At 40.3% G+C, this 12,665-nt stretch overlaps 1 protein-coding gene across 1 annotated transcript; it reads left to right on the plus strand.

Moving 5' to 3' along the window:
* Positions 1-17: 17 nt before the first annotated feature.
* Positions 18-12,420, plus strand: COQ5 (coenzyme Q5, methyltransferase). Its single transcript, XM_075276518.1, has 7 exons — positions 18-234; positions 1,782-1,931; positions 2,803-3,027; positions 3,953-4,059; positions 5,523-5,611; positions 8,006-8,117; positions 11,858-12,420. Exons 1-7 carry the CDS (start codon positions 81-83, stop codon positions 11,957-11,959), a joined length of 939 nt encoding a protein of 312 aa, XP_075132619.1. The 5' UTR covers positions 18-80; the 3' UTR covers positions 11,960-12,420.
* Positions 12,421-12,665: the final 245 nt, after the last annotated feature.

Consider the following 12,665-nt stretch of genomic DNA (forward strand, 5'->3'; position numbering starts at 1 on the left):
GGACTTGTAGTTTTGCTCTGTGACGTCGGTGGCGGAGTCGTACACAAGGTATAGAGGTCACCAGGGCTGGGAGGGCTAATATGGTGGCTCCTATGAATAGAGTCAGCCGCTGGTGCTTGTACTCATGGCGGAGTGTGAGGCTGAGCTGTCTGCGCCTCCAGCAGACACAGGCCTCCGGGAAAGAGACGCACTTCGGCTTCCAGACTGTGCCTGAGGAGGAGAAGGGAGAGAAAGGTAATGGACTAATGCCTGGAATGGCTGAGTCTTTGTGGCTGTATATACGCTATGCACTCTGTATACATAGACGTCATTATATACTCAAACATTAGGGTCCATCACATCATGGGCATCAATGGTGGACCCCCCCCCCCCCCCAAATCTCATGGCGGATATAGCCTAAGAATAGATCATTAAAGGGGGTTGTCTGGGATAAACTCAAATTCTTCCCCTAAACTAAACCCCCTCCCCCATCCTTTCCTCTTGTTTTCCTCTTTGATGTCTGTGTGTTCCCCGGTGTCCTTTTGTCTCCTCCTTTCCTCTTTCCTCTGTTTTGCTCTTCCCTTGCCTGTCTTGGACTTATACGTCCATTGTTTGTATTCTGTATTGTGCGCATACCCTGTTCTTTTATGAAAAATTTAATAAAAATTGATTACACCTACACTAAACCACTTTCCCCCTGCCTAACGTCTAACTTAGTTGTATTTAAAAAAAAAAAAAATTGTATAATTACCTATATATCTGGGGCGGTCATGTGACCACCCCAGGGACAACGGAACGTCACCAGTACTCTCCCCCCACCACCATTTTCTCTCTGCATTTTTAAAGCGGAAAGGTGGAGGGAGACTGAGTGCAGGTGTGAACCTAGCCTTTGTTGTATCTACTGACTGAAAGGGATTATCCAGGAATCGCCAAAATCGGGGGCAGTGGCCTGAGCGGTCATGTGAGTTTCTCTAATTTTGGCCCTGGGACTCCTGTCATGGGAGCAAATGAGGACCAGAAGCGCACACCTCGCTGCAATCTGCAAAGGTAAACATTGGGTTCCAAGAGGCCTGGTTATATATTAGAAATAAAGCTTATCCAAGCGATTGTACTGGTGAGCTTTATTTGTCCCTATCATGGAATACTGTCCACCTTACAATTATACCATGGCCGCATCTTTACCACATCACGTGAAAGAATGATATTGTCTTTATTATAATTTCAGATGGATTTACATTTCACAACTAAAAAACTAGTTTTGGCTCCTAAACTTTTCAGGGTTTTTTTTGTTTTGTTTTTTAGTGTAGAAGTCCGAAAATGAAAAAATTCTAAGCATTTTTGTCTAGTTTTGTTATATCTTCTCCATTGTCTCCTCCTAAGGCCTAGTTCACATGGAGCAAGCGGGCGTATTTTGGTCCTGATTTTGACGTAGGAAGCCACGTCAGAATAGGACCAAAATATGGAATGTCGTGGTTTCCGACAGTCACGGTTTCCCGCTCCGTAGTAGGCCCAAATGAATGGGCCTAGCCTGGAGCGTGCTGCCACGAGGCGGATGCCGCGGCTGAATAAGCCGCGGAATCCGCCTGAAGAAAGGGCAGCTTGCTTCTTTTTTCCGGAAAAAAAGTAAGCTAGCGGTCTACATAGACCACTTTTGTGAGGGGGCGGATTATGATGTGGATTCAGGACCAAAATCCGCCCCCTCTTGCCCCGTGTGAATGGGGCCTAAGTAGTTACCTTCTGTGTAAGATTATTGCACACGTACCTTCTGATCTGTGGTCATTCTGCTGTCTATTGCCTTTTAGTGTATCATGTGTTTCAAAGCGTCGCTAAAAATTATGATCTCATGAATGACTCGATGAGCCTGGGAATTCATCGGTTATGGAAGGACTGGCTGGTGCGTCACATGAACCCTACTCCAGGCACTCAGTTACTAGATGTAGCAGGAGGAACAGGTAATGGATTCATGTTATTGTGTAGTTAACATTTTCTTAAAGGGTTTTCAAGGAGATTCATAATGCTGAAAACACTTCAACTTGTTAGATTATTGAGTACCTTTCTGGCTGTTTAGTGTTTTTCTGTTTAGACCCCCAATTCTTTTGGTGCGCAGCATTGGTCGTACTTGGAGACTTTGCAGCAATGTCAGCATTCCTGAATAGATCCTACTACAGCTCTGTCTATACCTACCCAGTGTCTATTTTTTAAATGTGCAAAATACAATGTATATATTTATGTTCGTGTAGCAAGGAGGGAGGAACGGAACCATATAGCTTTTTATTGGCTTATCACATGGGAACAATACCTGGCCATACACATTAGATGATGGAAGGCCATACCTGGCAATTATGATAGGACTGGCCTACCATCTAATATGTGAGGTGACCTCCTAACTGCAGATACCGAAGTGTAGGGGAGGGGAGAAAAAGGATTGGGTAGTTGAATTGGCCACTCCATTTAATCTCTGTGGGACAAAAGCTGGCAATATACATCAGATTTTGGATGGCCTTCATCCCACCATCAACATTAGCAACCAAATTGCACAATGATGCATTTACATATCCAATTGTTGGCCAAAATTGGCCATTGAAAAACTAATGTGTGTGGCCAGCCTAATAGATATAACTGAGTACAAGGCTTGGTTATATTTGTAAGTTCCACAGATATTGAATGGATCACAAATGTAACTCTATTCAAACTGGGAACACCAGACCATGTGCACCTTATCTAAAATCAACATGAGATCCACCATTTTTTCTTAGCTATATTTATTTAGGCTGCCAACCAAACAATATTTTCCCTTTTATTGACATGATTCTCTATTAACAGGAGATGTCGCATTTCGCTTTGTTAATTATATCCGGGCACAAAGGGAAAGATTAAACCGTAATAAACTAGATCATCAACAAAATCTGTCATGGTCGGACATCGCAAGGTCTTATAGCCACCAGCAGGAGGGCTCATTAATGGGGTCCAAGGCTGTAATCTGTGATATAAACAAAGAAATGCTGAAAGTTGGAAAGGAGAAGTCATTGCAACTTGGTTATTCTGAAGGTATTTAAAAAGAAGGCCTATCTGGACTTATATGCTGTATTTGATTATTCATTCAGGGCTGATCATCAACATTAAAAAGGACCTTTCATGTCCTCATGCATAGGCGGGTTTATGTACTGCTAGAAAACCGACGCTGAATGACGCTAGACTGTCAAGAACGCCGTTCTGACAGTGGGGAGAGATCATTGCTGAAATTAAAGGGGCTCTATCAGCAAAATCATGCTGATAGAGCCCCACATATGCGTGAATAGCCTTTAAAAAGGCTATTCAGGCACCGTAAATGTAATATTAAACTACCCCCCGTTTTAAAATAAAACCCTAAAAAAGAATGTTATCTACTTACGCATCGTGCACGCTGGGCGGGCATTCAGGGTGTGTGTTCTTCTTCATCCATGCCTCTTCTTCCTCCGGCGCTCGCGAACTGACACTGATAAAAAAAAAAAATGGCCTGGGTGCATGCGCAGTAGCTGTAGTAGAAGCCGCATGCTACTGCGCATGCGCCCAGGCCATTTTTTTTATATCAGTGTGAGTTCGCGAGCGCCGGAGGAGGACGGGACCGGAGGACATCGGAGGAAGAAGAGGCGTGGATGAAGAAGAAGACACACCCTGAATGCCCGCCCAGCGTGCACGATGCGTAAGTAGATAAAATAAAACCCTAAAAAAGAATGTTATCTACTTACGCATCGTGCACGCTGGGCGGGCATTCAGGGTGTGTCTTCTTCTTCATCCACGCCTCTTCCACATTTCAGAAGTGAAGTGAGAGGTGTAAAAATGAAAATAGTAACAAAAAAATTCTCAAAAAATTTCAAAACTCTATGTTGCAATATTTTTTTACACTAAAATTCTAGTGTAGTAGGCTTTGATGAATTCCTCCAATAATTTATTGAAGGCATTTTGGTGAAAATTCAGTATTTTGTCTTATAAGGGCTCTCTTGGGTGGCTGGAGATGCTGAGGAATTGCCTTTTGCTGATGAAAAATTTGACATCTACACCATTGCCTTTGGGATTCGAAATGTAACCCACATAGACAAAGTAAGTAGTACAAAACTATAACTAGTATGAGCATATTCCATATCTGTGTGACTTTTTTTTCCTACTTATTTTGGTAGCTGTCAAAAGTAAACCTCTTTGTGTCATTTGAATGATTAGTGTATAAACAGATCAATATAATATTCAATAAGGCTACAATCAAACTACCGCTATTAATGTCTCTTGCTGTTATTTGTAATAGCATGACCGCAGAGCACTTTATCTGAAGTAACCGACACAGATGCAGCCCTGCATGCACGACTTTTTCTTCCATCAGTAAAGTAAAAAACATGATGACTGAAAGCTTCATTTATGTTTTTTACATTGGGATGAATGCACACAGGCACCCGACAAAAACAGCTCCATCTGCATCTGTCATTTAATGTCTCTCTTGTTCTTATTTGTGAATTTTTTTCCAGCTTTCCAGTACATCACACAGAATATTAAATGGTACAATTTGCCCCGCAAAAATTAAGCCCCATAAATGAATAAGTTTGGGCTCTTGTAAGGAGGGAAGTAAAAAATGAAAAGCATAAAATGGCTGTGGTGGGAAGGAGTTAAATAACAGTAGTGTGAATGCTTCTTTGACCACAGTACAACAGATTTATGCAGCTTTCACACTTGCGCCTTGTACCTGTCCGCCATGATTCTGACTAAAGTCGGACCTGCAGAGCTTTGTATCCATGCAAAAAAAAAACAGTTTCACGGCGGAGAGGCTGCATATAAACACCAGCGGTTTGCTTTAAAAACCCATTGAAATGAATGGGTTTTTAATCTGACCGTATGCAAGCCGTTTTTCCTGGGATTTAGGCAGAATCATGGCGGACGGACAGCGGCACAAGTGTGAACGCCGTATTATTTGGGGAATACTGGGTGAAACCATTTCTGTGCTTTGCCTGAGGAAGGTTTTTTTTTATTTGGTCATCTTTAGTTCTTTAAGGCCCTTCATTAGGCAACACTTAGTGAGAATTTATCAAGGTCGATACTTTATTTTTCTTGAATTCAAAAGCTGCGATTGGTCGGCAGCACATTGCCATGTATATGTAGGTATGTGCTACTAATAATCAATACTAGTTGAACTAAATAGGTGGGAATGATGGTGGTAGCAATAATTTCTCCTCTATTCACTATACATCAACCTTTGTAACGGCCAATGCAGACAGCCGCCTATCGGCCATAAACACTGTAATTGTTTGCATCAGCCTTTTACACAGGACGATGCAAAATGAAAGTGTGAGGAAGGATTGCTACCTGCTTGTCTGACTCCTTGTCTATTAAAGGCTAATTCATATAGACAGAAATGTACATCTGTGCTCTTCTATATTCACCAGCTCTACAAACTGAGGGGCAAAAGTGTCTGACATCTTTGTATGACTATTCCGAGAACGAATTACACTGGATTTCACTACACATGTCATATATATCCTGTTCTTGTGTATATGTTTTACAATGCTTTACTTCTACAGGCTCTTGAAGAAGCCTATCGTGTCTTGAAACCAGGAGGAAGATTTTTATGTCTGGAATTTAGCCAAGTTACCAATCCACTACTATCCCGGTAAATAACATGTAATACAAATTAGGGCGTTTGCGCACTGCGTTTTGCAGTATCTGCTTGCTATATGCTCAGGAAAACTTGCAGCACAAATATTTCCCGTAATGCATCTGCCTGCTCTCCCCCTCCAATTAAATCACAGGTAATAAATCACTCCCACATCTAAGGTCACCTGTCCTGTGATCAAGCTCACGCCCCCCTCCCCCCATCCCCTTGTGATCAGCAAACACAGGGACTGAGAACAGTTGGATGAATCATGGGAACTGTTTGAAGTGACCACTCCTCAGGCAGAGAACAACTCTCAATACAGAAACAAGAGAAAGTGAAAAAATTTAGGATTTCTCAGAAGAGATCCAAAAATTGTTAACAACAAAGTAATATTACAAAATGTATTAACGACACAAATACTGCCAGAAAATCAAAAGTTTATTAACTCTTTTAAAACTCTGCAAAATGTTTAATTTTTCATTGTCTATGAAATTATATATGGTCATATTCATGTTCATACCCCTTCTAAGGTCTGCTCTGAACACCACTGAGTAGAGGTGCTGCGTCAGGCCACAGGAAGAAGATGGTAATCTCCCATCATATAACTAATGGGGTGGATGAGCTTTACTATTACAGGCCTTCTGGACCTCTTTTAAATGTGTACCTTAAATGTACCTTAAAGAGGTGTTGCAGCATACATAGTGCACATGAACTATATTTTGAGGGACAGTATGATCACAGTGATACCCAACTCATATAGTTTTCCTTATATTAACACCTTTCGCTAAAATTTTAAATGTTGAAAAATAAAAAAAAAATGTAATAGTACAGCGGATGTTGGGTCTTTAAAGATAGCAGGCACTCTGCACAGACCTGGGGTTAATGCCGGCAATAAGAGTGATCGCTGGCACTGATTTTTGTAATCTTCCCTGGAGCCGGTCCCGACTACCACTGTACCTTTCTCAGTGTAGGACAGTTCCCATGTGGTGAGATCACGGGAGCCACCCTGGTGCTATGCCAGTCAGAAGCCTAATGAAGTATAGGCCAAATATACTGCCCTGAGGACAGCTCACCTGAACTGACAAGCTGAGTTCGGTTTAGCTATGCCACATTTGGGCCAGTAAATTGGGCTGATACAGATTGTTTTTTTACAGGCTGAACAAAGCTTTATGAAAGCTGCATTACAGTTGGTATCAATCTCATTAGAGTATGTTTATTAAAGCAATCCCATCACTCAAACAGAAGCCATATTCTGGAGGCACACACAGATACAGCTTGCTCCAGTCCAGGACACATGCCACCTAGTACAAATGCTCAGAATTTTCCTGCCAACACCCACAGATTGGCAGCGAGTGTGACTACTGCCACAGGCTTTTAGACACATTGCAGTGCCTCTCTAGACTAAATGTCAGTGACAGCTTTAGAGCTCCTTTATTGTGGATCTTAAGCATTTATCAATGTCCTACTAAACCTTAAACTATTAAAGGTATTTTACCCAATAAGCAGCCCATAGCCAGAGAGCTGGCAGACTCTTAGGCCCCTTGCAGAATACTATGGCGTTTGTTATTGTGCTATCCGGGTTTTTCCCAGATAGCACACTGACCCATTAATCTCTTGTTGGGCCGTGAATTACACAGTACCGTATGCGGGCCAAAAGTCCAGGCCGCAAAACTCAGGACAGGCCCTATTCCTATCCAATTTTACGGCAGTGCTTCTGCGGCTCCTATTCATTAAATGAATTGGACCGCGGATGCACGGCTGGTCCATTTGCTGACCATGCCATTTAATTACGGCCAGCGGCTAGCTCATTGTCGTGTGCAGCTAACCTTAGGCACAGCAAGAACTCAACAGTCCTTTCCTTTAACTTGTACACTGTTGACACAGTTACCTGTAATATATCTAAAACTATAATCTGAGGCGCATTTACGTAAAGAACATGTCATTTGTATTAGTACACATAAATGCACTGTGTATAGCCTCTAGACTATTAAACGTGCACAATGTGTTATGTATTCGTTAATAGTTGGACATTATATAACCATACGTTAAGCCAGAAATTTATGATGCAGTTTGGATGCATTGAACTCTGCCCCTTTTCCTGAGAAGCCATGTCCACATGTCTAGCAAGACGGAAAAGTGTGCCAAAATGCGCCACATTTATACCAGTGTCGTAACCACAACAGTAAATCTGAGCCAACATGTACACTTAGGATACTTGCAATAAATAAATAACATTGTGTTTCATATTTCCTGACTTTTTACCTGCAAAATTATCTTAAATGTTTTTTTAAGTAACTCCATGTCTCCCAAAATCCAATTTCTGATAAGCAATGCAATGTCACAAAACATACATAAATGACCTAATGCTACATGAAAGTAATAAAATGCAATGTTTGTTTTTATTGGCAGCCTATATGATTTATACAGTTTCCAAGTTATTCCAGTACTTGGGGAGGTCATTGCCGGAGACTGGAAATCTTACCAATACCTAGTGGAAAGTATCCGACGCTTTCCTCCTCAGGTAACATATGTAACGTATTAATCGATGCTGCTGTTTCCTTAGGTAGCATGCGTTCACTTATACAGTCCTATGAAAAAGTTTGGGCACCCCTATTAATCTTAATCATTTTTAGTTCTAAATATTTTGGTGTTTGCAACAGCCATTTCAGTTTGATATATCTAATAACTGATGGACACAGTAATATTTCAGGATTGAAATGAGGTTTATTGTACTAACAGAAAATGCGCAATATGCATTAAACCAAAATTTGACCGGTGCAAAAATATGGGCACCTCAACAGAAAAGTGACATTAATATTTAGTACATCCTCCTTTTGCAAAGATAACAGCCTCTAGTCGCTTCCTGTAGCTTTTAATCAGTTCCTGGATCCTGGATGAAGGTATTTTGGACCATTTCTTTCTACAAAACAATTCAAGTTCAGTTAAGTTTGATGGTCGCCGAACATGGACAGCCCGCTCTCAAATGATCTGAAAACAAAGATTGTTCAACATAGTTGTTCAGGGGAAGGATACAAAACGTTGTCTCAGAGATTTAACCTGTCAGTTTCCACTGTGAGGAACATAGTAAGGAAATGGAAGACCACAGGGACAGTTCTTGTTAAGCCCAGAAGTGGCAGGCCAAGAAAAATATCAGAAAGGCAGAGAAGAAGAATGGTGAGAACAGTCAAGGACAATCCACAGACCACCTCCAAAGAGCTGCAGCATCATCTTGCTGCAGGTGGTGTCACTGTGCATCGGTCAACTATACAGCGCACTTTGCACAAATAGAAGCTGTATGGGAGAGTGATGAGAAAGAAGCCGTTTCTGCACGTACGCCACAAATAGAGTTGCCTGAGGTATGAAAAAGCACATTTGGACAAGGCAGCTTCATTTTGGAAACAAAAATTGAGTTGTTTGGTTATAAAAAAAAAGGCGTTATGCATGGCGTCCAAAAAGAAACAGCATTCCAAGAAAAACACATGCTACCCACTGTAAAATTTGGTGGAGGTTCCATCATGCTTTGGGGTTGTGTGGCCAATGCCGGCATCGGGAATCTTGTTAAAGTTGAGGGTCGCATGGATTCCACTCAGTATCAGCAGATACTTGAGAATAATGTTCAAGAATCAGTGACGAAGTTGAAGTTACGCCGGGGATGGATATTTCAGCAAGACAATGATCCAAAACACCGCTCCAAATCCTCAGGCATTCATGCAGAGGAACAATTACAATGTTCTGGAATGGCCATCCCAGTCCCCAGTCCTGAATATCATTGAACATCTGTGGGATGATTTGAAGCGGGCTGTCCATGCTCGGCGACCATCTAACTTAACTGAACTTGAATTGTTTGTCCAAAATACCTTTATCCAGGATCCAGGAACTGATTAAAAGCTACAGGAAGCGACTAGAGGCTGTTATCTTTGCAAAAGGAGGATCTACTAAATATTAATGTCACTTTTCTGTTGAGGTGCCCATACTTTTGCATCGGTCAAATTTTGGTTTAATGCATATTGCACATTTTCTGTTAGTACAATAAACCTCATTTCAATCCTGAAATATTACTGTGTCCATCAGTTATTAGATATATCAAACTGAAATGGCTGTTGCAAATACCAAAATATTTAGAACTAAAAATGATTAAGATTAATAGGGGTGCCCAAACTTTTTCATAGGACTGTATGTAGACAATAGAAGTAACTGTAGTCATAACTGAAAACTGTAATTCTTAACAACCCTGACTATGGAAATTCCTGCGGCTGACTGAGTTTAAAGAGATCACCATGGAGTGCACTAAAGCAAAGAAATGTCTTAGAGCTAATTATTATTTGTCATTAAAGCATAGCTCCAATTCTAAATTACTTTTCATAAATGAATAGTGTATTTGATTATAAGGAACTTTGTAATATATCTTATTACAGAAATCTGTTTCCACTTATTAGACTGCTCTCCTCTTCCTTATCGGCATATTTGGTTTCATAAGATTCCTCTCCATATTTAGCTCATCCACAGAATTCTATGAAGAAGGGAGGAAGGGGTAGGCTGCTGCCAGCTGGTAATTTGATTTATTACCTGTGTAGTGTTTTATATGGAAGTGTTGGAAACCGTGTCATAAGTTTCCCATCTCACAGAAGCAGGGTGTAGCAGCAGCAATTATTTGTGTGTCTTTTCCAGCAGCCTTCTGCTCCCTCTCCCCTCTTTATAGACTTGTACGTAGAAAGTAACTCAGCCTGTAAAGTGGAGAAGGAAACAGATTTCTTTGCCAAGATATATTACAAATATTCTTACACTCACCTGTACTGTTCATTAATGAAAAGTTGTTTATAAAGGGAGGTATGCTTTAAACACAAAAATACACTGTGTGAAAAATATACCTTTTATATTTGTGCGCTTTATCATTTAACTGTGTGTAGTAAAACTGTCTTTACAACATGCGGGACATACTATTTCAGTGATAGTAGAGCAATACTTGTGATGGTGAGGATGAATATTGTGGTTGGAAGTGGGCAACTGCTATGGGGAGAATGGAGCAGAGAATGAATATGGCGCTAAGCAGTTATCTTCACTTCCTTTCTGGTTCAGTACATACATACATAACTATATTGCATGATGTTTAGGCCAGTAAATCCGGCCAGCACACAGACTGAATTTGACAGGTGGAAACTCGGTCATGCGAGTGCTGGGTTAGGTCAGAGGTCCATTCTGTTCTTACCAAATATGCTAAGTGCTGCTGTACTACTTATAAAGATCTTTCACACATGCTCACCATGGGGTCAATACCACTAAACTCCCATAGTGTCACTACTCTTCTCAGGCATATGCATCTAATTGAACCTTCATGATTTGTTTCTAGTTGAGTATTAGTTATTTTAGCTCATAAGTTACATAATACAGTCAGCATTACATGCTATAGGCTGTACTTTAGATCTGTTCACTCCACCAGGTATCATCTCTTTGTTCTTATTACAATTCTATTGTATACTATGCTGTCTGACACCAAACTGTCAGACAATAATTCCATAATTCCAGGTTAGAAGGTTGACATTGAAAATTAATAATAATCAGATAAAATGTATCTGATCATTTTACAGAACTGTAACTCATCCTAGGAGCTAGTAGTGACTGTATAACAGGCTAGATCTATGTGAGCAAGTGAAATCTTCTTTTGAAGTAGATTATAAGGAACTAAACTCCAAAATGAACGACATTTCTTATCACTATTTTGAAAGTAATATCTGGCCAACAATCTGTCATTGAACCCAAAGTCCTCTTTCACACATTCTGCATTTTTGAGCTAAACCCATTATTGAACTTAGAGTATACAGTGAAAATGTATAATGGAAAGATTTGCACCTCTTCTGTGTTCTGGACCCATATTAGCTTTTGGCTTACAAATACTGTTACAAAATAAGTAGTCATCAGCTCATTGAGGGTCTGACACGTAGGACACTGGATAATTAGCTATAGGAAGCTGTGACCATGGCAATACTAGCATAGTGATGTCCTCAACAAGTGGTGGAGGTCCACACTGTTTGTCCGAATGTTGCCATCTCTTTAAACAGGTAATAAATGGAAAGGGGGGGGGGAGCTGGTGGCAGCGTCCCACCAATCCAATAATAATATTGGAAAACACCATAAGAAGATGGCGAGTTTGTGTGACCAGAAATTAGTAGCAGAAACACGTTAGAATAATTTTGGACAATATGGCACTGCTATCTGTGGTTTATACGGTTCAACCCACCATAATGGTTTTCTTTTTCATTGTAGGAGGAGTTTAAAGAAATGATTGAAGACGCAGGTTTTTTCAAGGTGACCTATCACAACTTGACGTCTGGCGTTGTAGCCGTCCACTCAGGTTTTAAATTATGATACTTTTTAGATACAAGTCATGTAATAAATATATAAAAAGTATAAACCGAGAGGCTATGATGTGGAATGATCGAGCAATTTCTGGAAACAAAAACTGTGTAAATTATATTTTTTATTAAAGAGAGTTTGCTTTAATCCAGTTTAAGTATTTATTAAAGGGAGAAAACAACCAGATACAGGAAGATCAGAACTTGTTTGGGTGTCAGAGACAAAAGAAAATGATATTGCTGAATATATAATACACACTTTCTATGCCCTGGTTTTTTTGGGGTTTTTTTCCATATGTGCTTTTAGACACTTTAGATCAACTATCCTGTGTCAGAAACCCCATGTACATATCATTTTGGAGTTATCAAACCTATTTACATATTGAATAAAGGAACACTCCATTGTTTTAATTTTTCCAAGAATTTCCTAAACTGATAAATGATGTTGAATTTACTCACCTGAGTTTTCTCTTTGAAATATCAGCTCAATTTGGGTCCCCTGTAGGATCACGTGGTTAGCAGACTGACTTGCTGATGCATACAGTGTCTGCTGTGTGGACCAGAAGTAATTTTGCCTATAAGGATCTCGAATTGAATGTTATGTGAGTGTTATAGACAAAGCAATGGCAAAACAGAAGGGTCATGATGCATAAAAACTGTAAGATAAAAATTTGAATGTCAACCTGCATCTACTTTTTCTTTCCTTTCTGTCCTTTCTT

The sequence above is a fragment of the Leptodactylus fuscus genome, chromosome 1, assembly GCF_031893055.1.
Source record: "Leptodactylus fuscus isolate aLepFus1 chromosome 1, aLepFus1.hap2, whole genome shotgun sequence".
Taxonomy (NCBI): domain Eukaryota; kingdom Metazoa; phylum Chordata; class Amphibia; order Anura; family Leptodactylidae; genus Leptodactylus; species Leptodactylus fuscus.